This window comes from Diceros bicornis, chromosome 11 (genome assembly GCF_020826845.1).
Source record: "Diceros bicornis minor isolate mBicDic1 chromosome 11, mDicBic1.mat.cur, whole genome shotgun sequence".
Lineage (NCBI taxonomy): Eukaryota > Metazoa > Chordata > Mammalia > Perissodactyla > Rhinocerotidae > Diceros > Diceros bicornis.
In genome coordinates, this window is record NC_080750.1 from 12,868,618 (window position 1) to 12,896,269 (window position 27,652).

General features: G+C 39.2%; 1 protein-coding gene across 1 annotated transcript in view; it reads left to right on the plus strand.

The window, feature by feature from the left end:
* SYNPO2 (synaptopodin 2) overlaps positions 1-26,789 on the plus strand; it is a 161,531-nt gene extending 134,742 nt beyond the window's left edge. The window contains exon 5 of the mRNA XM_058549968.1: positions 24,676-26,789. Coding sequence (XP_058405951.1) covers positions 24,676-25,218 — 543 coding nt within the window. The 3' untranslated portion in view covers positions 25,219-26,789. The remainder of the gene's footprint in view (positions 1-24,675) is intronic.
* Positions 26,790-27,652: the final 863 nt, after the last annotated feature.

Below are 27,652 nucleotides of genomic sequence, written 5' to 3' on the forward strand. Positions count from 1 at the left end.
ATAATTATTGAGCACTTCTGTATCAGGTTCCTTGCCAGATGCTTTACAGATATTAACTTATTTCAGAAAACGTTTTTAAAGTAAAGAGAATAGAGCAAGAAGGATAATTATCCTTAGCGATCGATCCCCATCCTCCCTCACAGTTACTTAGGAAACTGAGTACATCTGCAATTGCCCATGAAAGCATAAAGTGTGTTTTCCTCAGCTGAGGCGAGTGGCAGAGTACAGTGTAATGGAGCAACGTATAAAAAGGTGAGCAGGATGCAGATAAGGTACACAGGACTATTGTTTTTCCTTGGGAAACCACGATTGGGGCGTGAGGGGTTACTGACTCCAGGGGCTGATTGTGAAGCACGAGGAACCCCGTGTGTATGGAGGCCACAGGGTGAGAACACACAATCATTAGCATCATTTCTGAGTGACCTCACAGAGTTTTTTTCTTGTGTTTCTTTTGCTTTCTGACGACTGCTTCTCCCGCTGTTCCTTGCAATTCTATTCTCGCACCTTCACTTTATTATTTATATTTGATGGACCAGGAGGATTCAGGCAAGGTTACCTTGTAAATTTGGATTGGTCACACACCATGCCGTCATCCAGCTGGCTATGAAGTTAATAATGTTACTGACAGTAAACCTGAAGACCTTTCTCATATCTATTTTAAGTCCCAGTCTGACCGACCATGGAAAATATTCAACATGAATTAATGTAGAGAATCACAAAGCATTTTTGATAGCTCCAAGGAAAACCATCTACTCAATACAGGGGATACATTTAGAGACCTCTCATAAAAACTAGCCTGGTTTGAGAGTACATGGTACCATTTTAATTCTCTGAAAATATCTGTATTCCTGTTCTTTTTCTGCTGTCACTGTCAATCTGCTATATTTTTTCACTATCCTATTAAAATATTACTTTCTTCTTTATCTGTTCAATGTATGTATTTTTTAAAAAGTCTTCCTTGTATGAGCTGTTCTGACCTGAGTCATTTTTCTGATACTTCTCTTTTATCACTCCTAAAGCATCTGAATTTCTTTTTTGTGAGCATATCCATTTATCCGTACATCTAAACCTGCAAGCCGTAGGTATTTCTAAGACATCACACATAAAGAGGAGAATTATGTCAGATACAGAATAATAGGGCTGATTCTTCTGCTTTTTCTCTGGAAAATCTTCTATTGCCTTTGATGGCAATTTACCTAGAGATTACAACCACAGGATGTAACTGGGTCTCTTATTTGCCTTTTTGGGAAGTCAATTAGGAAGGTTAATACAGGATAAAGGAAAAAGCAGCCTATCCATTATAAAATACTATTGTTTGTATTCTTGTTCTCTGGAAAGGAAGTCTGCTGAATGCTGTGCATTTTGCATTCTTTGCTAATAGAACAATCAAAAAAGCCTTCTGAAGGCGAAGCAGGAAAGGAGGTCATTTTTATAACTTTGCATTCTTAACATAGCATCTAAAGAACGGCATGAAATAGGGGAGAGTTAATAGAACACAAGGTAGTCAGTTTGAGATCATTGGTTCAAAAGTAGCCTAGGATGGTAATGACCCACAGTATTCCCAGTTGTCCAGTGGTTTGTGGTATGTAGGAATGAGAAGTGTTTTCGGTCCACTTCCTGTTGGACAGGTGGCGATCTTAGCAGAGCCACTGTTTGGAGTTGATGACTAAAGACACAACTAACATGACCGGGACTGGCATGGGTTCCCAAAAAGCTCCTAAGAAACATGTGAGGCATCCAGTCTAAGCATCCACAACTCGGACTGGGAACTGGGAATATAGGTCTCATCTCATCCAGTCCCATTTTATGGGAAAGGGGTGGGAATCCTCCCAAACTATACCCACCACAGAGTCTCACCTCCCGCTGAGGGATGGAGGAGTAGGAAGGGGAAGGACTAAGCCAGCTCCGTGGAGAAAGAGGGATTTCCTTTGCCCCTTCTCCCCAGCCAGGGAGCCCCCTGGAAACTTGCATGCAGAATAAGCTGTATGCACCAGGTCTCAGGTTGGAATTGTGGAAATGATGTCAGTGTGGCAGGTGGGAGACTTAAAACTCATGACCTCAGCTTCCCTCCCACTGGACACCCTTTGCAATCTGGGTGTCGTTGGCTTTGTGGTGGTGACAGATGTTTGATTGGCCGGTTGGCCGGTTGTGGGGTGTGAGGAGGCAGTTTTTGTTTAGTTTTTAGCACCTTGCCTTTTCCCTTGTCCTTTGTTAGCTTAATTTCTAGGCAGAGCACCTATGAAGTCAAGTTCTCATCATCAACACAATAGCAATGATCATTTTCTGAGTGCCTGTGCTATGTTAGATGCCTTATATACATTATCCCAAGGAATCCACTGCATGGTTTATAGGCACTGGAATACAAAATAAAATGTATTTGCAGTCACTGACTTACTGCAGGAACTTATGCAAATTTCTTTCCACGAGTTTCTCCTTAATAACGTCTCAAACCTCTCTTCCTGGAATCTTGTGCCATAGTGAGTATGCACAACACTAGATATTCTAGGAAGAAAGGTAAATGTATGTAAATGTAAGTGAAGCACATTCCTCTCAGTTTTATAGGAGGGCAGACTGAATCCCAGAACTGGTAAGATTGGGATTCTGAGTGTTGCCACTTTAATTTTAGAACATTTACAATTTTGTTTCTAATATCTCAATAATGAACACGTTGTTTTGAGAGAGGAAGAATCACACTGTTTCTGCGTTTTGATTATTCCTTGGTAGTGTAAAGCATAAGTTTTTAGGAATATGTTTTATAAGACACATTTGAGTTGTCAGTCTGGAGCATGTAAAAGTTTGTACTTCAAAATATATCTAGCATGATTCTTAATGATAACATGTTATCTCATTTAATCTTCACAAGAAGCAACTCATTTTAACTATAGGAAAACTGATCTGAGTTACAAATAGTTCTTTAAAGTAAGCCAGGGTTCTTAACTCTTCTAGATTGTACTGGCCCCTTTCAAGAAGTGGGCTGCTTAGGGCAGCTGAGTATTAGCGTAGAGCCTAAATTCCAGCTTGGCAGCAAGAGTCATGTCTGAGATGTCAAAATAAATGATCTACATTTAAAGGGGGTGGACTCACATATGTGGGACCATTGTCCTATTTACGGCTACTCGCTCAGAGGACTTGGAAGGTCGTTTTGCTGCTGACAGCGTATCAGACACTCTGACTCCGCGGCACCTTCACAGCGAAGCCTCTTGAGAGCACAGGACACATGGCTGTGAGTGTCTCAGTTTGGATTTAATCTTTCACACAAAATCCCCTTGCTGTGTATCATTTCATCCAGTTATAAATCTGAGAACCTGCAAGCACCCCTATTCTAATGGTGAGTTCCTGAAATTGCTGTTTTATGAGTCACCACTGGCCTGGCAGGAAGGGTATTTGAAGTCCTAGTCATCAAAAAGAAGTAATTGCTTTCTGAAAAGCTAAATGCTTAAAATGCTTCCAGAGGGAAGCAGGGGGCTGCATGCTCATTCCCTCCTAAAATCAGAGCTGTTGAGTTTGTTTTAAAAATTATTAAAGGTTCATGAGAAAAATATGTAAATTCTAAGAACCAACATTATATTCCCGGAAACACTGACCCTCGCTGGTCTCATGTCCCCTGATCACTGGACTCTGGGGGACACAAAGGCTCGTGTAACACTTCAGTGCTGCTGAGGTCGTCAACAAGTATTCTGGGAAAAAGCAGAATTGAATTCTTCTCTAGACTTCCCACCAGGGTTGGCTGAGGGCCATAAAGCAAGCTAGTGGATTCCCACAGGACCCAAACACCAGGCAAAATTTTGGTAAGAGGCCAGTCTCTGTTTCCCCCTCTCTGGCTGTAAAAAAAAAAGTACAAAAATTACGGGCCATCCTATGGAGCATCAGGCGAAGGAAAACCAGTCTTCTGGAGGAGCCCCCAGATCAGAATTATCCCTTCCTTGATGTCATCGGGGCAGCCAGTTTCGTAAATTTTTTAAAAAATTAATATGTTTCTGTGGTATGTATATTTGTACACTAAACTATCATTTGGCACTTGGAAATCACAGATCTTTCTACTTAGAGGCAATTGAATAAAAGAGAAATTTAATTAAAAAAAATCAAATCCTGTCAGACATTTCAGACATATCAAATCCTGTCAGATTCCTGATTTGATCAGAGGTTCGCCAGCTAATAAAGTATATCTCAAGTATAAAGAGAAAGTTAGACTTCTACAGAGTCCTATAGTTTAAATAATTTTTTGTTATTCATACATAGAATTTCTTACATTTTTATTTTTTGGTTCTAAATGTAAAGCTCCTCATGTTTACCACTTTACCTCATTCTTGACATGTTTATCTAAATTATGTGTGCTTTATGACTGGTGAGAGATACATTCAGGGTCCCTAATAAAAATAATCACAAGGACCTACTTTCCAGCCTACCTTCCTTCCTCTATCTAATAATGATAATAATACTCAATAATAATATTCAAATGTGCGTGGAGGATTCCTGCGCTCACAGCTCCCTCTTCTTGAGCTCATTGATCTATTAATGGTTTGTTCATGGAAGAAAAACAAAACAAAACAAGGGACTGCGATTAGCTGTAAGTTGAAAAGAAACGCACATCTTAGGAAGAAACTGAGAACATTTTTCTTCTTGGAAGTAAATATCAAAAAGCAAAGTATTTTTGGGGCCGGCCCGGTGGCGCAAGCAGTTAAGTTCACAGGCTCCGCTGCGGCGGCCCGGGGTTCACCGGTTCGGATCCCGGGCGCGCACCGACTCACCGCTTGGCAAGCCATGCTGTGGCGGCGTCCCATATAAAGTGGAGGAAGATGGGCACGGATGTTAGCCCAGGGCCAGTCTTCCTCAGCAAAAAGAGGATGATTGGCAGATGTTAGCTCAGGGTCCATCTTCCTCACAAAAAAAAAAAAAAAAAGCAAAGTTTTTGTTTTTGTTTGTTCTTCAGGAGACATTTTAGAAGTCAGGGAATCTTCAATATCTTTATTTGGTAGAATAATCTATTTTCAAGACCATCCAAAGGCTCTGAGTCACACATTATGGTCCAAGTCAAGATGACATGGGTGAGGATGGAAGCCGTGGCAGCCATTCAAACACCTTGTGAGACCTGAGGAAAAGGCAGAAGGTGGGGTGGGGGATCAAGGTATTAAGTTTCTACTATACGCCAGGAACTCTGTTAAATCCTTTCCATAAGTTATGACAATAGCTAACATTAACCGAGCACAAACTTTGGGCCCTGAATTGTTTCGAGTATATTTCATAGATTACCTCTTTTTTTTTTATTGAGATATAATTGACATATAACATTATGTTAGTTTCAGGTGCACAACATAATGATTCAATACTGGTGTATGTTGCTAAATGATCACCTTAACATCCATCACCACACATAGTTTCAAATTTTTTTTTCTTGTAATGAGAACTTTTAAGATCTATTCTCTTAGTAACTTTCAAATATACAATACAGTATTGTTAACTATAGTCACCATATTGTACATTACATCCCATTACATCCCATAAATAGAGACTTACTTACCTTATAACTGAAAGTTTCTACCTTTTGACCACCTTCACCCATTTTGCACCCCTCCCCACCCCCTGCCTCTGGTAACCACCATAGATTCTCTCTTTTAATCAGTCCTTATGAGATAGGTACCATTATTGGCCCCAGTTTATAGATTATAGACCTGATTCTGAGGCACAAAGAGGCTGAATAACTTGCCCAAGATCTCACAGTGTTAAGTAGTGGACCCTGGATTCTGTCCGGACCTGCACTCTTACCCTATTATACTATGGTTTCATTCACTCCTCAAAATTACCCTAAAGGGAAGGTATTATTATTCTCATTTTATAGACGAGGTATCTGAAGCTCAGAGAGGCTAAACAACTTGTCCAACAATCACGAAGCTTATGTGTAATGGTCTGGGGTTGGACCTAGATATTTGTCTGACATCCAAGCCTGGACTCTGCCTGCAGCACCACATGGTGTCCACAGTCTCTTTAAACCCCAGGATCCCACTCCCTGAGACCTGTTAAGTGTGTGTTCCCCGAACTATTTGCCAAGAGCCTACTCTGTACATGCTTCATCGATGGCTTTAACCACGTTGAGCAATATTAGAAAGGACCCCACTCCTTTCATAAGATTGCTCATAAAATCAGATGCTATGATAGTGTGTTGGAAGTGAAAACCAGTTTCTGAAAAAGAAACATCTGTTTTTTAAGTAAAAAAGATGGACTTGACAGTGATTTTGTATGAGTTCCCCAAATTCTTTCATTTTCTTATTTCAGGATGAATAGACGATATTCATAGGCTGGAAGTGGGGAGGAATGTCACTTAAAAAAAATAAAGCAGAATCAAAGTCTCCACATAAAAGGAACTCCTCCCCTTGGCTTCATGCCATTCTGACTAAATGTAATTCAGGGAACTTTCTTGTTAAAAAGTGAATCAGCACCCAGCTTGGCTTGCTACTAAACCAATAATAACTTGAGACATTTCAACAAGAATAATTCTAAACAGAACAGTGCTGAGAGAGTCACAAGTTTTCATTGTTTCAAACTATACTCTAAAAAGATAGTTGTCACTGGAACCTCAGTGTTCTGTGAAGTCTCTCCCAGCTGAGCTAGCTTTCATCCTGGATGTGCATGAGGCAGCAAACCCTTCCTGCCCCAATGTTCTCAATGGAAGATTTCTCAGCAGTTATTTCTGTCAAAGACTTCCCAGCAAGGACATGTTTACACCTTAGGTTTTTTCCAGTAGTTTTTTTTTTTTTTTTCTTAAACTATGTCTCATTGTTATTTTGAAAACATCTTCTAAGAAACTAGTATAATGGATTCTAAACATGGGTTTGAACATGGCCATCACTGACTTCAAGGAGACAAGACGTGAACTTCTAAGTTAATTATAAAAACCTCTCATTATATTTGCAGAGCTTCGCAGCCTTAATTTAAAATCATAGAGCCACTAATCAGGTAACAATTATGAGGGCTTACTATATGCTAGGTGCTGTTCTAAATACTTAACAAATGTCAACTTTTTTAGTTATCACAAAATGACTAAAGTATGAAGTAGGTGCTATTATCATCCCACTTTACAGATGAGAAAATTGAGGTAAAGAAAAGTTAAAGAACTTGTCTAAAGTGGTGAGGGTAAGACTCAAGACCTAACAGTCAAGCTCCAGAGCCATTCTCTAACCACAATACTACATTGTCTCTCTTGATCACAAGAAGACGAAGGTCACAGATGAAAAGAATTGCTCATCCAAGGCGATAAGCTTTACCAGTCTCAGCAATAACTTAAATGTGACCTTAAACGTTCTAAATCAATGGAAGAAATATTGAAAAAACGTCTTCGAGTTTGGTAGCCCCAAATGATAGACACTTTTAAAGAGGTCCAAGGGAAGGGGAAGCTGTAGTTTTTATTTCTATCACCCTATTTGCTTATAACTCAATAAACGGTAGAGGGAACCCAACATTTTTCTAGTTACCATTGAACGAATACCCATGATACACTAGACCAACTTCTCCACACATTCACTTCCAGCCAACTAGCATCATATATTTCTAGAGCTGCACTAATTTACACCAGGTAAATTAAGGAAGAAGAGAAGAGTGATGAGAAAGTTCTCAAATTTTAGTAACAACAATGTGGAAAAATGTTTTCCCAAATTTTTAAATTGAAAAAAAGCCATAATTTGATTTAGGTGAAGCCAAAGGTAACCATTTCTTTGATGAAATTCACCTAGGTTAGGTGAGACAGTGCACGTAAACACCAAGCCCACAGAGTCACATCTGGTAGTGGGGAGAGTGTGGACTCAGGCCACGTTGCCTGCAGCTGAATCCCAGGCCTGTCTCTTTCTAGTTGCAGACTTGAGGCAAATGATTCAACCCCTCTGTGCCTCTGTACTCTCAGCTGTGACGTGGAGACAATAATAGGTGCACCTCACAAGTTGTTGTGAAGATTAAGTGAATCAATATGTGTTAGGTGTACGGAACAGGGCCTGGCACATCGAAAGCATTTGACGTATGTTAGCTATTAACATTACTGTAAAGGGCGCTCAATAGACAATAGCCACTATTTCAAAAACTTCCAAGGAGGAAAACACACACACAACAATTAAACAAGTTCTTTTGTTTTCTCTGTTAATATGCATCCCGGTTTAAGGGATCTAACACAACCAAAATAGAGAAAGCAGAAGCAGTGTCTATATAAATCTCACATTGACTCCTTCTATTCCCAGGAGTCTTTTACTGCGAGATCTGTGTTTCTTCTCTACCGCCTTCTTCTTGCTGAAGCTTTATATGTCTATATTCCTTTGTATTCAGGCCTGTTGGTCAATTTTTTTCTTGTCTTTCTCTAGTGTACTAGCATTGTTGTGGGGTATACAAAGATGAGACCAGGATTGAAAAAAACTGGTACCATATTAAAAAAAAGAAACATCAGCTTTGAGATTCTACTGTAAAGGGACTGTGTTCAATTCAAAGTACCAATATTAAATAGAACAAGTGTGGTGCACTTAGCAATGTAAAGAGGATTCTTGTGAGAAAATGCTTGTGAATTAAATATAGTCTCAAATAGGATAGTTGGTACCCTGAGCAAGGTTCTAGTCGGGTCACTGAAGCTTAAATAGGCCTATCACACAGAAAGTAGAGCGGTTGGCAACCCAATCCCCAGGCCATCCCAATTCAAGCTCCGACAGTTGGGGCTCTGACAGAACCTGGCTGACCTCTGAAGGGGCGGCAGACAGCTATTCTTATCCTTCCTCCCCAGCACTGTCCCGGGACAAAGGGTCAACAACCTGGCCTCTTTAGAGTAATTGATCCCCTTGCCTGAGAAGCATAATCAGTTTCCAAAAACAGAAAGAGTGAAACCTCATTCTGAACAGAGCAAACTCCCAGCTCCCGGGCAAGTGATGAAAAACACTCAGAAGCTGAGTGACTGATGTAGGGAGGAACCTAAAATTCCAGCTGCCTTTCAAACCCAGGAATTTTTGTGGGTTTTCTGGTACTTCTAGTATCCTTCTGAGTCAGAAGCAGAAGTCAGGACTGATCATGAAGAGAAAAATATCAAAACAAGCTGAAATTCTAAAAATTTTACCTGAATCCAAAATTGCTTTTGTTTCAAATACAATTTGATTGATTTAGTTCAGTTTTCTTTTTGTGCCATTTAATTACGTTTTTTCTTAAAAAGTAAAAAACAACTAGGTCTCTTTCTTGCATTGCATACCCGTTAGTTCTTTTTTCTCCTAGCATATCTCAGATTGATAAAGAAATGTTCACAAAACCATCCTCTAGAGCTAAAAATCACTAAGGAATAGGGTAGACTAATATAAATAAAATGCTGATTTAAAACGTCATACCAATCCTTCCACAATTTGGGCTTTTTTTTAAATCACACCCAGAGTTGATGTCTGGCCCGCTGGACTTATTAATGCTTATCAGGTGGTGACAATTATAATTCTTCATATAAACCCAATAGGGGCTAAATAGATTTTGAATTCTATATCATGAAATATCCAGCAAAATGTCACAACTCATCATGGGTGGTATTATTGAAATAAAGAACAGAGCAAAATATATCAGTTAGAACTTTTGATTTTAATTTTACACTTCAGTTCACCAACTAATATGATTTCTTTTATATACAGCACTTTAGTTTTAGCAAAGTGTTGCCTTCACAGTGTTCTAACAATTTTCCAACTTTTGTTCCCAGGGGAGAATTAAGATTCCCCCGGCCCCACCTTGGAAATTCTGATTTAGTAGGTCTGGGTGGGCCCCAGGAATTTGTTATTGTAACATACACCCCAGGTGATTCTGATGCTAACGGGCTGTGAAACACACTTTGAGAAACGCTTTTCTTACACAAAAATGCTTAAGTCAACTTTATTCTTTAAAACCCATAAATAGTTCATCCAGTCAGGGACAGCCAAACCTGTAAACCACAGCTGCTTTCAAATGCTTGTCGGAAGTGACAAGGCACTGAGGCATTGGTCTTGATGACTTTATTCCAAAGGTCCAGGAGATGGCAGCAAACTGTCTTCTCGCTCAGAAAGGGTTGCACAGGCAGCCATTCTAAAACTTGTTGCAAATAATTTGTTTTGAACATTCTTTTTTATTTATTTTTTCAATAGGAGAATAAAGAGGGCCTGGAGATGTTATTTTATCTGACCTCCTGCTTCTAATCAAGGCTGAGAATAAATATTTCTAGGAATAGAATGATACAATTTATCATCTAGAGAAAGGACTGTACAAAGTTGCTTGGCTGTTTTCTTATCTCTAGGGAGAGGGATTGTATGACTTCCTCCTTGGAGAGGGAAATGGAGGCTGTTATCTCCAATCAAAAATGTTCTTACCAATAACTAACTTAAATCTCTCTGGCGGTAATCAAAACATTCTTATTTTGGGATCTAGGCTAACGGAGAATTTTTGAAGTACTCTGAATGCTACTTAGCTTTTTAAAATGAAAACAAATATGATTGTAAAATTTTCAAAAGGAAAAAGAAGTTTGTGCACTTTATGGCTCACAGGGAAAGATCTCAATATTTTTGTTGTATCTTAGCATTAAGATGATCGAATTGCCAAAATGCAAAATCAGTCAGAGGCTGCTTAAATGTTACAAGAGTGTACGGAACAAAGAAACTGGTAGAGCCCCAGGGCAGCAGCTTTGATCCTAACAAGAGCATTGTTTTCAGACCTTTGACGCACTACAGTTTATTGCTAAAACAAAAAGGATGATGACGTGTCTAGAAGTCCTGTAATATGAGATACGTGGTTGTGCATTTACCGGTGGGAGGAGAAAAGACTAAAAGGAGATAGGAGAGATGGACACTTGGGGAACCATGGTGTGGATGAGAGAGTTAATGTCTCTATTGGTGAAAGAGAAAAAAATTAGGACTAATGAGTGGAAGTTACAAGATAGTAAATTTCAGTTTAACTTAAGAAAACTTCAAAAACTTGCAGGGCAGAGATGGAGAAGGAACTAACATCTATTGAACGTACAAAATGTGTTAAGGGCTTTAATACATGTACTTAATTCAGTTCTCACAACAACCTATTTGTTATAATTATCCCCATCTTTTTTAATTGATGAGGAACCTGAAGCTCAGAGAGGTTAAGAAAATTGCCCAAAGTCACCCAGCTAGTAAGGTACCAGCTGAATCCAGCTTTATCTGTTTTCACAGCCTGTGCTTTTCCCACTACAATGCCTGTCAGGTGTGTTGTAACAGGAATTCCTGTACCTCATGGAAGCCTGACCGCAGGACCTCTAACATCCCTTCCATCTCTAAGAGTTTATAATTCTCTATATAAATATCTTCTGAAAAACATTCAGGTTTTTAAGTTTTGTGAGTATTTGATGTAGTTCAATACTTTTTAAAAACCAGGGTCAGTTTAAAACCCGACAAGACAAAATTTGCTTGTTCCTTACCACTTTAATTCCGGGATATTTGAAGGAAAAATATCTTAAAATTAAATACATCATTTTTTTAATGAGAGCAAAAGCAGAGGAGGCGAGAGAATAATTTTTCTTTCCTTGAAGCCATGACTAGAAGGATCTGCTTTGGTTCCAGAGTTGCGAAGTGTGATTACGTTCCTCCTGACTATCCCGAGAATGGGGAGGTTCTGAAGCTCAGAGCGGCCTCTAGTCCTAGGGCAGCCAGTAGGCACCTGGAGGAAGGTAAGAAATGGGCTTGCAATGCTGTCAAGCAGAAGGCTTATTGTTTCACCCGAATCACTAGGTCTCCATCCTTTGCTGTTAAAATGCACATGTTCCTTTTTATAAAATTATGTCAAATGTATCTTGCATTCATACAGAAAGCAATCTTTTGCAAAGAAGAACTGTTTAGGATTTATCTTCTTTGCTTTCACTATTCAACCTGTTTTGATGTTTTGTTTTGTTTTTTTAAACTTCTATAAATTCTTCTTAGCCCTGTCAACCATGATCGAAGTCAAAATCCTGTCTTGCGAACGGTGCATAAATGTTTAATTATCGACATATCGTGGGGATGCACTGCATTGTCAGACTTCATTTTGTCTCACCTAGACTTCATTTTTTGCAAAAAGTGTACTCGTCTGGACTGACCTGAATTTAGCAATTAGTTGTAACATCAAAGTTGCATTTCGTCTGAGAATATCTGACTCACAGGGGTAAATTGCAGGAGATTCTCCCACTATCCCCACCTCATTCAGGCCCTTTAAATGAAAGAATTGGGAGATAACCTTTCTCCCAGCTAAAAGACACAGGAGAGCTCTACCCTAGGTCACTACACATGTGTGGTTCCAGGTGGTCAAAGATCGCTGATCGGCTAATTATATTTTAAAAGGAATTTACCTGCATTAGACTTACCAGTACTGAAACAAGCAAGATTAGGGACAAGGTTGGAACTGGGGAAACAACCATCAACCATCAACCATCTGCACACCACTATCAGAAAATGTTTCATGATATTTAAGAAACAGATCAAAACAGATTTGAGAGGAACATTTTGACTGGTGTAAGTTAGAAATCTTTTTACAAATAGATAAGCTCTAGACATTTCCTTTTCCATTCCTTCCCCAGCGTATTTTGTTTTAATGGCTAGTTGCTTCAGAACTTCAGACATCCACATCCCTGAAGGATGTCTTCTCTTCCTCTCTCAATCTCAAGTGCATACTTACGAGGGCCTAGACATTTTAGTACCTCCAGGAGAATTTATCTATCATCTTAGGCTAAGACTATACATCCAAAGTGGCTTAGAGGGTTGATGAAGTGTGTGTAGTTAATTCACAAGGCTTTTGTTAATTCATCTATGCGTTTGCATGAATCAATACTGGAAAGAAAGTGAAAAAATTGTTCAGCAATTGGATAGTCAATAACTACCTAACATCATGTCAAAATTAAGGGGAACTTGGGAATGGGAGGAAGTCAGGGGAATAAGGAATGAGATCCTTTGAATAAATGACTGGCCCACATAGCAGAATTTGCTATAGTATTAACATGCAATGTTATGTCTAGATAAGTACATCTTGCTGTTTTGTGAGTGCATTAAGAAAGCTATGCCAATAGAAAAAGCTGTAATAACAGCTAATGCTAAAGGCAAAATTAAATGTTTGGTCTCTAATTTTAAAAGTTTGATAAGTGACAAGCATATTAATACCTCATGAGACATCCCCTTGACATTGATGGAGTTACAGATATATCTGGGATTACTATTTTCAAGTGATGTAAATTCTTCCGATTTTGAAGAAATGTACCTGGGACACTCCTGATAAAAGATGTTTCCAAGTTTCCCGTTTGTTCTGGGAAAGCACACCATCGTAACTATTATTGTATACTCTGCTCTAATCTATTTTTCCCCCTCAGTGGTCTGTTACCTATTCCAGAAAAACAATCATTCGTTTGAGAATCTCACTTAGTTTATGGCGTTCCTGTGTCTCTAAAATGAAAGGACATACATGAAATTATGGTGTAAATTCCCTCAAACAAGACAGAGATGGTTAAATAAAATTTACCATTGGGACCAGAGAGATGTGTTAAGGCAATTAAGCAAAATTTTTCCCACTCTGGGCTTAAGAAAACAAGCTATTGGTGATTTCCCAGATGAAGAGTTAGATTTTTTATTCCTAATTTTAAAAATCACTCTGGGGCTATGCTTTGAAGAAGGAAACATAAATATGATTTGGCAGTAAATCTTAAATTTCCCAAGAACAGTAGGTTAAACATTTTCCCAAGGGCCCAGGGAATGCATCAAAGGATCTATTTAACAAGCTGAGAAACTTAATGCACAGAAAGAGTTGCAAAGATCAAATGAGCCGTTTTCCTCATACTGTGTGCTCCGCATCCTTGTGAAATAGTGCTGTCACGTGTTGTGTAGTTGTTGATGTGTCCCTGTCGTTACCATTAACCAGCTTTGACTTGTCAGTTTTCTAATATAATTAAGAGTTGTGATAGGATTGCTTAAAAGCACGCCAGTGGAAAATTTGGGGAATGTTATCATGCAAAGAGCCCAATCAAGGTTGTCAGATGATATGCACACATTTCTTAAGAATTCTTGTTCTTAAAATCTTAACTGATAAAATTTTCCTCTGAGAAAGCCAAAGCCATTCTACTTGGGAAATGAGTTTGCTTAAGGGATATTAGCTCTTCTTCAAATAGCAGGCACATAATCTGTAAAAAATCATCTCTCTTACCCCCACACTTCTTCTAGGGATAAGTGCCCATTCATGGGGACTTTTCGTTTTGTGAACGAGGGAGGGTGGAGATGGTGGCCTGGATTTGTTTTAGGAAAGGTATTTAAGATATTACAAACAGCTAAAGCTATATTCATATAGTTAGACACCTTTTAAGTGGGTTTTATAATTTATCATAATTATAATCCTAGTAAGGTATATAGTGTATCAATTTTACCCTAATAATGATGACTCTCCTTTATTAAGTGCTTACTATATGCCAGGCACTGACATTTTTCTCTACAAAAACTTCCCACAAGGTCAAAAATTCATTTATTTCATACAAGATCAACATCCTCTGTTTATTGTGAAAATTCCTTTTTTTCCTCTATAGAAACTCATGAAATTTGAACTTTTGATATCTATTATTCATTTTTTTCTATGGTGGAAATCTATATAACTTTTACTACTTAAATCTTTTGGGGAGAGAGAAAACTTCTTTTCAGAAAATATTTTGAAATGTGTTTAAAAGTTCTTATTTTTATGTTCAAACCAGTTGAAGTAGATTTTTTGTGTGTGTGAGGAAGATCAGCCCTGTGCTAACATCTGCCAATCCTCCTTTTTTATTTATTTATTTATTTTTTTGCTGAGGAAGACTGGCCCCCGGCTAACAACCGTGCCCATCCTCCTCCACTTTATATGGGATGCCACCACAGCATGGCTTGCCAAGCGGTGCCTTGGGGTGCACCCGGGATCCGAACTGGCAAACCCCGGGCCGCTGCAGCAGAGCGCACGCACTTAACCGCTTGTGCCACCAGGCTGGCTCCTGAAGTAGATTTTTATAGAGATATTCCTAAGGAAGCCTTTTTCCCAAGAATCACAAAACATTAAAATGGCAATTCCAGCTATCTAAATAGAACACAGTCTATATTAACAGGAGTATTTTCATAGACTATCATTTTTAGTGACAAACTTCTTTTTTGAAGATAAAGGAAGGTGAGAGAGTAGAAATTGCTACTGTAGTGATTTCTTTCCACTAACAGATTTAATGCCTTAAAATACATTATTTAGATAAAATTTTGTTATCTACAGCTTTAATTCTTCAATTTCCCTGTACAAACACATACTAACTGTGTGACCTAGAGTCCATTACCTAATTTCTATGCCTCAGTTTCCTTATTTGCAAGATAGTGATTATAGGGTTGTTGAGAGGATTAAATGAGTCAATAGAAAAAATGCTTAGAACTTCGACTAGTACCTAGTAAAGATTCTATACATTTTAGTTACTGTTATCATTGCTTCTAAGATGAAAGGGACCACAGAAGTATATGCACAGATTCCTCCTTAACATCAGTCTTCATGACCTTAAATTGAATGTGGTTATTTTTATTCTCTTATAACAGAGGGTTAAAAGAGATGGAGAAGTCTGTGTTTTGGCCCACCCGGGGCTGACAGGCAGATGAGGTCAGGGCGGTGCTTCTGGCCAGCCCTGCTCCCTGAGTGCGGGTGGCGGGAGGGAGGCAGAGCTGGCGCAGCGGTATCTGAGGCGTGCAGCGCTAATGCCACTTCAAAGGCAAGGCTCCCTCCTATTTTTATCCCAGTCGGCAGCCTGCCTGTGCAGTTGCCTCTTGAACAAAAGGTTCTGCTGGGTCTCTGATACCTTTTAAGGCCTCGCAGACTCTTCTCACAATAACAAGAATAATCCCCATTTGTGGTGCTATGTGGCATTCCATTTATAAACGCACTCTCTCCTCTACCCATAACCTTGAAATGGTAGCCAGCATTGTGACCATTTTACAACCAGGGAAAGTAAGGCTGGGAGGGCTTGGGTCATATGGGTAACGAGAGGCAAAGGCAGGTCTCCAGAGTCAGTGTCATGTCCAAGTTCACATTCTTTCCAATATATCGTGCTGGCTTCCATTGTCATTTACAACCCTCACACTTTCTCACAAAGGGATTTCCTTCAAACAAGAAATAAAACTTAAAAAAAAAATCTATTGTTTTAGAACTGAAAATTTAATCTAAAAGCTAATCTAAAGTGAATTAAGATGAATAGTCCCTAGTGGCACAGAGCCAAGATGAGAAGTTCTAGCTACAAGGCGATGTCCCGTCTTTTGATGTCTAATATATTTATTGCATTCATGGAACTTTTTAAGCAATGTGTGGTGACCTGGCTGCTTTTCTCTTCAGTAATACAACTTATTAGTCCCGGTTCTCTGCATTGTTCTTGGTGAGCAGACTAATACTGCAGATTTCTGTCTAAAGAAATGGATACTCTCCTCCATTTTTTGGATAAGAGAGTGCTATCACAGAATTTCCAAAAATCCACTTGGTGGAAGAAAATTTAAGATTCACTTTAAGAAGTCAGGTCTCAGGCAATATGAGATAGAGACTGTTTTATTAAGAGACTAGAACAAAAATGACTTTGAAATTCTCCTTATCCCCTTGACTTCAAGCGTGATTGTGTCTAAGTCACCTCAAAGGAGCATTTGTCCTATATTTAAAGGTCTCTAGAAAAACGAATTCTCTATCTTTATGGAGAAATTTCTTCCAATGTTGACCTGCTTCCCCTGTCAGGCAAATTTTAACTGAAGACGTATTAGAGCTGGAACAGCCCCTAAGAGATGAGTTAGAAATTGCCATTCCCCACAGCTGCGTGCAGTCTCCTATTAACTGGTAAATCAACTTTCAGTTTTCTCTTCTCCAACTCGCACTAATCTCAATTTCCATTATCTTTTTCTTCTTAGGTCTTTATTTTTAAATCTTGCAAATATATTTTAGGCTCTTTAGAAATCCTTTAGGATTCATGCATATTTTCTAAGATTTTTCTCATTTGGGGAATCAAAGCAGTTGAATCAAAGCAGAATCAAACCCTCACACTTCCACTGACCTAAATGCAGATCATTTACTTGCACGTAAAAACTTCTACTTGTTTAGAAAAATTGATTCATTTGTAAATATTAATTAATGCTATCTGTCTTGCCAACATGGCTTGGCATGTATATTAGTGTGCGTATATTGGGGGTAGTGGACATGAGTCTATTTGTGTGAGTCCCTCACCACATGTAACTGACAAATGAGAAGGATATGATATGTCTTAGGATATGACCAAAAACTTTGGTAAAGCTAACCAAATTTCCTGGTTATGGCAGTCTGATATAGAAATTATCATTTATTCATTCAGCAAATACTTACTAGGCATCTACTTGCCAGGCACTGTTCTAGGTCTAGGGATGTCTTAATGAATAAAACAATAAGCCTTACTCTTGAGGGAGCTAAATTCTAGTGGGAAGAAGCAGATAAATAGTAATTAAATAAATTAGATTTTATGTTAGATAAAAGGGGAGAAGTGGAGCAAGGAAGGGGGATAAGGAACTTTGAGAGAGAGAGAAGAGCCAAATAGTGATCCTATGATATTTGAGTAAAGCCTGAAGGAAATGAAGTAGGAATCACGCTGATATCCAGAGTATTGTGTTCCAGAGAGAAGGATAAGAAAGTATAAAGGTCCTGAGGCATGAGTGTGCCTGGTATGTTCAAAGAATAGCAAAGGGGCCAGTGTGGCTGGATCAAAGTGAGTGGGAGCAAGCAGGAGGAGATAAAGTCAGAGATATAAGGAGGGGTGGGGCCAGCAGATTTTACAGGGCCTTGTGGATCAATAAAAGGACTTTGATTTTCCTTTTTTGAAATGAGAAGCCATGAACAGAGGACTAAGTGACATAATCTGACTTAGGTTTTAACAGGATAATTTTGGCTGCCATATTGAGAATAGACTAAAGGAGCAAGGATGGAACTGGGGAAACTAATTAGGAGACTATAGCAATAATCTGGGGAAGAGATCATGATGGCTTAGCCTAGGATAGTACTAGTGGAGGTGGTGAGAAATGGTCGGCTGCTGGATGCATTTTAAAGTCAGTGCTGGCAGGTCAGATGTAGAGTGTAAGAGATGGGGAGGAGTCCACAGTGACTCCCAAGATTTTGACCTGAGCAAAAGGAAAAGTGGAGAATGCCTAGTGGTTTCTTCTATTCATGTGCCCTTCATGGACCTCCGCTTTTTAGACATTCTAATTAATGATTAAAAGGCAAAGGAAATGCCATTTATTCCTGTTTGCTTTTCCTGGAATCTGCTTATGATAAAGTATGTTTGTGATGAATATTTATTGATCATATGTTTAAGAGAGAACAGAGTTGAAGGAGTTGAAATAACATTTATCAGTTGGAGACACTTTCTCTACTCTGCATATGTAAGCAGGATTTCAGCCAAGAGAATATTTTAGCTTTCCAGGTTTATGGCATGAAATAGTTTGAATTTCAAAACGTAGATCACATTAACCTTCTTTGGCTTCTAGGGCTGTTTGCATTGCTTTAGAATTCACTTCTTTGCCCTCAGTAAACCTCAGACTATACTTCCTTTTTAATTGTCAAGTGTTTCCTGCCAGTTAAATTGGTCACCAGACGGTTTAACAAGGAAGCCAACTGAGCCGCTTCATTAACAAGCTGTATGGATAAATCAACATTTAATTGACATGAAAAGATGGTTTATGTTAAGCTGAGAAAGGCCCTCAGCTCCTCTGAGCCCTTCAGCTGACTGAATGCAGAGCCTCGGCTGTGTCTCTAAAGAGGGAGTGCATCTAAATGTGATGTGTGCACTGGCACCTACGTGTTCTTGACAAATGGCAAGATGCCAGTATTAATCAATCCAAATTTAATCACAGATTTAAGGACCCTTTCCAAAATTTCCAAGATCTCGTTCCATTTAGTTTGCTTAGATTTGAATCTTTGTGTTTTTTAAAGGGGAAGATTCGCCCTATGCTAACATCTGTGCCAATGTTCCTCCTTTTTCTTCTCCCTACAAAGCCCCAGTACATAGTTGTGTGTATAGTTGTAAGTTCTTCTAGTTCTTCCACATGAGCCACTGCCACAGCATGGCTACTGACAGACAAGTGGTGTGGTTCCGCGCCTGGGAACCAAACCTGGGCCGCAGAAGCAGAGCGCACCAAACTTCAACCGCTAGGCGATCAGGGCTGGTTTGATTTGAATCTTTTTTTAAAAAGATGTTGTCTCAAAACAATTTCATTGCAAGTATAGCGCACTATTCAATTAAGAACTCTGATATGAGACTGCCTGGGTTCAACACCTCACTCCAGCACTTATTAGCTTTCCACCCCTGGGGAAGTTACTTGCCCCCTTTAAGTCCCATCTGGAAAATAGGGATAGTAGTGCCTACTTCATGGGGTTGTTATGAGGATTAAATGAAATACTCCACGTAAAGCAATCAGCACCCACCACTTGGCACAGACTAAGTGGTCTATTAGTGTTGGCTATTATGAAAGGCAGAGCTAAACACAAAGCCTTCTTTGTATTTAGCCTTTTGGTGGGAATATATAACACCAGGTGATTCTTGAGTTCACTGGGAATCTTTGCAGCCTTTGCTGCATGCATCACATTGGACCAGCTAAAGATTGGCATGTACTTTCACGGGTTCGATTTTTAAAGGACACATTGCTCAGAATACACACAGACTGAATATTAACTATGCCATCTGCCAGATGACGATGGCCCCTCAGTCAGTTTGAATGATGTCTTCATGGCTTGGCTTTTGGTGTTTATGTACGTATACCTACTTAAAAAGATCAAGACATTATATCTGCATTAGCCTTACCTATAAACCTGGAGGAAGAAGATGCAGAAAACTTGGGGAAATGAACACCGTGGATGTTATTTCTCCTTATTTTGAAAAATGAAGGATAGCAATAGGATGGTGAAGGTGTTCAAAGAGGGGAGAAGCAACTGGGAATATATGAAGGAACGTCTGCATAGAGGTGGAAGTAGATATAGTCTATGTTATCAGGACCACTGGGGTGAAGTTACGGGAAGCAGTTTGGTTCAATGTAAGGAAGAAATTCTCAGCAATTAGAGCCTAAGGATGGACCGAGACGCCCTGGAAACAAGTGAGCCCTCTGCTCTAGAGCGAGACCAGAGTCAGGTATAAGATTTCATCTCTTAAGACTATTTGAAGTTATTAGAGAAATTTCTTGAAATTAATTAGTAGAAAAAAACATTTTCCATTCTATTTTTAGTCTGCATTTCATTTTATAAATAAAGATAAGAGAAAGAACTTTGCACTCTACTGAAAATGATGATGTTGCATAACAGGATATTAAAGTGGGAGTTTCCCCAGGGCCTCAGATATAAGAGACACTGCACACTGCAGTGAGATTCCAGATTAAAATACAGACTTACAAAGAAAATATTAGGCATGAGTGTGCCTGGTGTGTTCAAAGAATAGCAAACCACTTCCACAATTCTTGAACCCATCAGTCAGGTCCAGCCTGCTAAAGGGGTCAGAGAATGGCAAGGAGAGAGGATTTGGGGAGGAGGAATTCTGGAATGCAGCGGATCACGGTGTGTGTGTTTGGACAGGTGGAGGAGACGGGCCCTACCCCCTCACCTCCAGCCTTGTGAACAAAGAGTTTCAAAGTAACTCCTTAGAGGACTTGATATGAGGTGACTGCGTGAGGACGGTTGGGAGGTCAGAATGGACTGGGGCCTGACTCCCTCCCGGGATATCTGGGGGTTGAGAGACGGGCTGACAAACTGCTTTGGCAAAGAACCAGGAAGTTTGTGGCAGCACTCCCAAAGGCAAATGGTGTGAGTGTTCCCCGTGGACCAGAGCAGGCCAGGAGCAAGCGAGAGCTGGATCGGGTCATCTCGGGCCCTCCCCAAGGGTGCAAATGAAACCTAGTGGTTACAAGCTGGAGGTAGACAGCTTCCTGGGGGGTGCAGAGTGAGTCACAGTTAACCTCTAGGATAGGGATGAATTGGCATGAATCCAGGACTACAGCCAAGATGTCCCCAGTGATAGGAATCTTCAAATGTCCCGTGCAAGTTTCCTTCTTTTGGGCCTACCTGGCTCCAGGACTGAAAAGCCAAAATATAATGTTACCAAATCCAGTAAAAATTTTCTTCTACTCTTTTTTCTTCTCCATTCGTGCACTCTAATCCCAGGGGGCCAGAACTCACAGGTAGAAAGCTGGGGGAGGAAAAGGAAGGAAAGAGTAAAGAAGCCAACCATAATGCCTTCCTTAAGGAAGGTGATCCTCCCAAAACGGGCCCCAGTTGGGGAAGGAGAAGAGATTTAACTCTAAGTTGAAATTGGAGTTTGTTATTCCAAGGGATGGAATATTCTATTTTGTAATAAAATGGTTTAGGTAACATAAGGTCACCATATTCCTAAAAGGAAGCAGAATGTCACAGAACCTACTAAGTCTTCATCCAATGGCAGTGGGAAAACTTCTAGCACTAAAAAAATTTAAAAGGTAGTAGGAGACAAAAAGAAAGAAGCCATTGGGGCCGGCCCGGTCATATAGTGGTTAAGCTTGAGCTCCGCTTCTGGTGGCCCGGGGTTCTCAGCTTCAGATCCCAGGTGCAGACCTACACACCGCTCATCAAGCCACACTGTGGCAGGCATCCCACATAAAGTAGAGGAAGATGGGCATGGATATTAGCCCAGGGCCAATCTTCCTCAGCAAAAAATAGGAGGATTGGCAAAAGGTGTTAGCTCAGGGCTAATCTTCCTCACACACACACAAAAAAAAGAAGAAGCAATTTTATGTTGCATCAAACATAGTGCCATTTTAACATATTGGTTACAGTTAAGTTCTCTCATGTCAAAAATTTAAATTCTTTTGGTAAGAATATAACCGTGGAAGTGACTACAACCCAGGATCTAACCCATGTCATGCTAGGATTCCACCATCAGACGTTCAAACTCCGAAACAGAAGAAACACCTCTGTTATTTTCAGGTCCCTTTGGTCATTTCTGGCTCAGGGTATACCACATGGCTTCATTTAGCCAGCCAAGCAGAGAACAGCATGAGCCCTGGGACAGAGATTGGCAGAAGGAAATAGCACCGAGGAACAAGGTGTGGAAATTGCTTTGGGGAAATGTGTTAAAATTAGGGGTGTGGGTGCAGGCAGAGGCTAGAGGCCTGCAATATTTTGGGCACAAGCGGAAACAACAATGTACCTAAGGAACTATTTATATATAGCACAGTTGCGCCTCTAACCTAAGACAATTTGTAGTTTTATCTTCTATTGTTAGCACTTAAAGGCATATGAAGGCCCATTTGGCAGTCTGAGGAACACGTAGAAGAGCGACAGTCATTTTGTTCCTTGAGGTAATTGCGTGCTTCCTTCACAACCAGTACTGCTGCTATGTTTGGCATATGTGTTTTCTACGTGAGATTTTTTTTTTTTTAATTTCAATGTGGTTTTAAATTTCTCTTCGGAAAACCTCGACTTACTCTTTCAATATTATACTTCAGTTTTACTCTTCCCCACACATTCCACTAATTAATGTTTATAAGTTAGCTGAAAAAAATTCCTGATGTCTTTGTTATTAGAATATCATTTAACAATGTTTTTAACTTTTTAATTTCTAACTTTCCATTCTTCTGAAGATTTTCAAACTAAGTGGGTAGGAGAAAGACCAGAAAATAAATTTCTCTCTTTCATCCTGCATTTTGGATGTCCTATCCCTGAAGTATATGCATTCACATCGCACTTAATACTTCCAAATATATTGATAATTATTTCTTTTTCCACATATTAACCAGCGACATTAGTCACCTGGGTGTATATTCAGGAGCCTCTCCTATTTCTGTAAAAGTCTTGGATCCCTTTATTGCCATCCCCTCAAGTCTCTATTGTTTTAAAGACCGGACTGCAGTAGGCCTTGAGCTGCTCTATCAGAAGAAAGACCGCACAAGGCAGATACCATTGGAATCTGAAAACTGTCCCAAGGGCTCTATAGACCAATATTGTTCTCCTTCTTCCATAAATAAGGACAATGGGGAGACATAGACATATACTGTAGGGGACAAGAGCTAAATTTCTTCTTATCATACTGAATGTTAATACTGCTCACAGTTGAGGAAAAAACCCTATTGGTCCTGTCAAGATGGGTAAAAAGTCTCTTCTCTAAATTGACCTGTGATTGGCTGACTTGCCACTGCAGAGCTAAAAATGGTACTGGATTGCACACTTTTTGAGGACGGGGACTTTATCTGAATCATCTTTGTATCTTTAGTTCATAGAAGACAGCCTAGAAATATTAGGTGTTCAATAAAATTTTTGTTAAATGAATGAATGAAACCAATGCCTAAATAATGTGGAATAGAAGCTAATCCTTAAAGAGTGACTAAAAGTCAGGCGTTTTTTTTCCCTCTCCCTGACTATATAGTGAAGAGGACTTATTATTAGATCCAGACTAAGAGAAAGAGATTAATGAAAACAACTTTTTGCTAGGATTCAACCATTATTACTAAAGTATTAATGATTGAAAAGAGAGAAGATCCATTATATTGACCCCTTATTCTTTATATGCAAACCAAGAATGAATGACCTACCTTCTTTGTGTGCCTAATGGAAAAAACAAAACAAAACATTTGAATCTGAAATATTTTGTCCAAATCCAGATCTTGCTATTCACTTTAAAATTTAAGAACTTGATTAAGAAAGAAAAGCTATTGAAACCGTTTCTGAAATTTGAACACATTTTTAAGCATGGCAATGCTTTTTGTTCAAGAAACACATGTTATGATACTTTCATATCCTTTCCCTTAGGTGTGCATACATTTGCTACTTTTTGCCAGAAGTTTGTCTAAGAGAGTCTCATGCAGGCGGGAATGTGTGAGGAAGTAATGCGGATAACCAGTCTTCAGGGTCCCTGGAAACAGAGAGGGGGTGAAAGGAGAGAATACAAGAGCTGTCAATAAATTATATGTCTGCGTATTAGACAGACCGAACATTTAGCATACACAAGGGAATGTTGCAGGGACACACACTCTCAAAGAAATAAGAACTGTAATACACACAAAAGGAAGTAAAACTCAATGAAACAAGTGGCCGGAGTGTTTCCTTCAGGGACATGGACAATACACCACACTTAGGACATGAAGATCCATATGATCTTCCCCAATATACAAATAGAATTGGAGAGGAAAAAGGCCATCCGCTCCATCAGGCCAGTAACGTCAGACATATCTAAGCAGGTTTTGTTTGTTTTTGCTATATTCAGTGGACCAGAATAAGATAACAGATTAAAGGTCACTTGCGAAAAGTACGAAGCCCAGTAGCTTATGGTCTGTTTCTGGAGTTATCAATACGTGTTGTTTGTTTTGTACCAGGAAAGCAGGAATGCGGGTGGGCTGTGGATGTAGATATGAATATGTGGAGGGCAGAGAGGAAGTGAGGGTGGCCCGCAGTGATGACAGAACACCTGCTGTGGTGGGTATGTCTAAGACAGATAGTGGCAATTGGAGCTATGGGCTCAGAGAGGGAGAGCACCAAGGAGGTCCTAAGTGAGGGCCCAGTCCCAGAGCAGAGCTAATAATACACCAGGCAAAGGCAGCGTGTCTTGGCTTTAGGACTAAGCACTGGGGTATCTGACTTTTACAGTACTTGGTAATGGTGCCGAGTATACTTTGGAGTAACAGCCGGTCAGCATAAACCAAAATGAATGAGATATATTAACATTTTCATTGTTTCTAGGAGAGTGGACGCTCCCTTTCTCTTCCTGGAAGACCAATTCCACCCGCCATCTCTACAACATCTCCTTGGGTATACCAGCCTGCTTATGGCTACTCTAGCAAACCAACTGATGGGCTAGAGAAAGCAAACAAGAGACTAACTCCTTGGGAAGCAGCAGCAAATTCTCCTCTTGGTCTAGTGGATGATGCCTTTAGACCCAGAAACATCCAGGAATCCATTGTGGCAAATGTGGTCTCAGCAGCTCGGAGGAAGGTGCTTCCAGGGCCCTCTGAGGATTGGAATGAGAGACTGTCCTATGCTCCTCAAACCCAGAAGGCCAATATGGGCACATCTGGAAGGCAAGAGTATAATGTTGCATCCCTACCCAATAATAGTAAGCCCACCAACTCCCAATATGGTTCCCAGTTGTCATATGCATATTATAGGCAGCCTTCCAGAAATGATTCTGAAATAATGTCCATGGAGACCAGATCTGATTACTGTCTTCCAGTAGCCAGTTTCAACTATAACCCACACCCAAGGGGATGGAGACGCCAAACGTGAAAGTTAGAAGAACTGATCATGCATCACCTACAGTAATCATTTTTAAAAGTGTTCCCTTGCAGAGTTTTTGATTTTTCCAATAGATTTAGATTTACTTTTGATCTTGGCTTGTTCTCATAGGTCGTTTATCTGAGTGAGTGTGTGTGTGTGTGTGTGTGTGTGCACATGTGAGTGTGAATCACTTCCTTTTCTGCTGATGCATAGAGAATTTCTTTGAAGAAAAAATTTATTTTCTGCATTGATGTGCTGGTACTTATCTGTAATTCATAATCTTAATTCCATTTATTTCATTAGTATGAGGTAGTCTAGGCAATTAAACTCTGCTCAATAAAAATGAAATTATTTTCTTCTATATGCCTTAGTCCAGGAAAGAATTAATGAAATATGATGTGCTAATTGTCATTAGCAATAACAGCAAGAAATATAACGTTGGAGAAGTTTTCAAAGGGAGTATGCCAGTGAATAATAATTACATAAAAAAGAATTTCCTTGGTGTTATTTTAAGCGTTTCGCTGAAATATTTTTTAAAATCTAATAAAATTCAGATTTGTTTTTTAGAATTGAAATACAGTATAAGTATTCTCAGAAAGAAAGAAGTATTTGAGAGTAAGACAATTATACAGTTCAGAGGGACTTTTGAAGTAAATAATGTAACGTGTGGGGAATAGAAAGATTCAGGTACAGGACTAATTTTTAACCTATGTAAAGCCAGCAGCCTGAGACAGGAATAGACCTCAGGTTCAGGTGTCCTCCTTTGTCAAACGAGATCAGATTATCTAATCTCTCATATCCTTAACAACTCGGATATTCTGAGATTCTTTCATTAGTAGAATGACCTTTGATGCATTTTTCATTTTTGTTGCTCATCATATAAATATCAGATTAAATTGAGGAGTGGATTAGGTCATGGATGTCACTACATGAATCAGTAAAGGTCCAAAAAGAATGGTTGGGCGGCAGATTTTGTGCTACGTGTTACGTGGAGTGAGGGGTGATGTGATGTGAAGAAAAAACTATTAATGGATTCAAGGAAGTGGTAGATGGATGTGTCTGTTATTATGCACCTGTAGGTCATGACCATTTATTCAGTTATACAAAACATGCCACAGAAGCCTATGCAACAAGCCGTGCTTCTTTCAAAAGTCATCGTTAGGAAGTTCGCAGGAAGTTAAACAGCTGCTTGGTTGATTCCATGACCCAGGCCTTGTTAGCATGACCATGAGACAATCAGTCAAACACCTGCTCCTTCCTGCCATACCCACAGAGGATTAAATACAAGGAAATTCAAAGTATTTTACAGCATAAGCAAGTATTGAGACTGTTTTAAAATAAAAACATCTTGAGTATTCGAAACTTTCCTGGGTTTTTAAATGTGATTATTTTGCTTTGTTTTACTTTTTAACCCTTGAATTTATTATTATGATGGTGTCTTTCACAGAATAAAACTTAAAAAAAATTTCCAGGGTACAAGTGATCCCTTATCTTAGAAGAAAAGAATAAAAATTTGAAGAAATCACAGTAAGTTCTGTTATTGAAGGACCCAACTAGATACTAATTTGTTTAGTCATGAAGAAAAGATGACTACTTTCTAAAGTTATATTGTTAAATTATCTTAAATCGATATAGTGTTAATTCTCTCAAACTATAAGGTATAATTATTGACTCCTGAGGGTCCTGTGGAATCTTAAAAAATAATGCCCAATATATTGTTAGTCTGTCAGTAAATTCTCTGGAATCCCTCACATAAAAACTTCTTTGCTTCAAACTTTATTGAAGTGGTTGAATCATTCTAGATGTCAATGTTTTAAGATATGGGGGATTTAGCAGAGAAGAATTAGCCTGACGGGATCAGATCCTATTTTGTTGCTTTCTTTTATAAACACTAGAAGTGATTTCCATTACTCCTAGGATTTGATACACTACAATTCCAGAAGTTGATACACATTATATTATTCACTAAAACTTTCACTAGACTAAAAATAGAGAGAAGCAGAACATTTTAAACCTAAATATTGCTATTATAAAACAGCCACCTCACTCTTTGCATGTACTAGATCAAAATTGTCATTTGTATTAAGCTATCTGAATTTATTCTAGACATCAAGAAAAAGACAATATACGGCAAGAAAGTTGTACATTTTTCACTCAGAAGGAAATAGACATCTCATATTTTTATTAGAAATCAATGTCTCAAGAAGTCATACTTTGCAGATATAATTCTGCAAAGCAAAACTGCCATTGTCAAATCATCACAAAACGTATTGTGGGTGTTTATCTCTCGTTTATTTGAAAAAGAGTAAAGTTAGATTGCTTACATTCAAGCTAATGTTTGAGACAGGACATGTCACGCTGAGATCTGATTCCTGTGGGTGACTATACCTAGATAGCTACTGTTCTCACAAAATAAAATTAGTTAGTCTCTAAACAAAATATT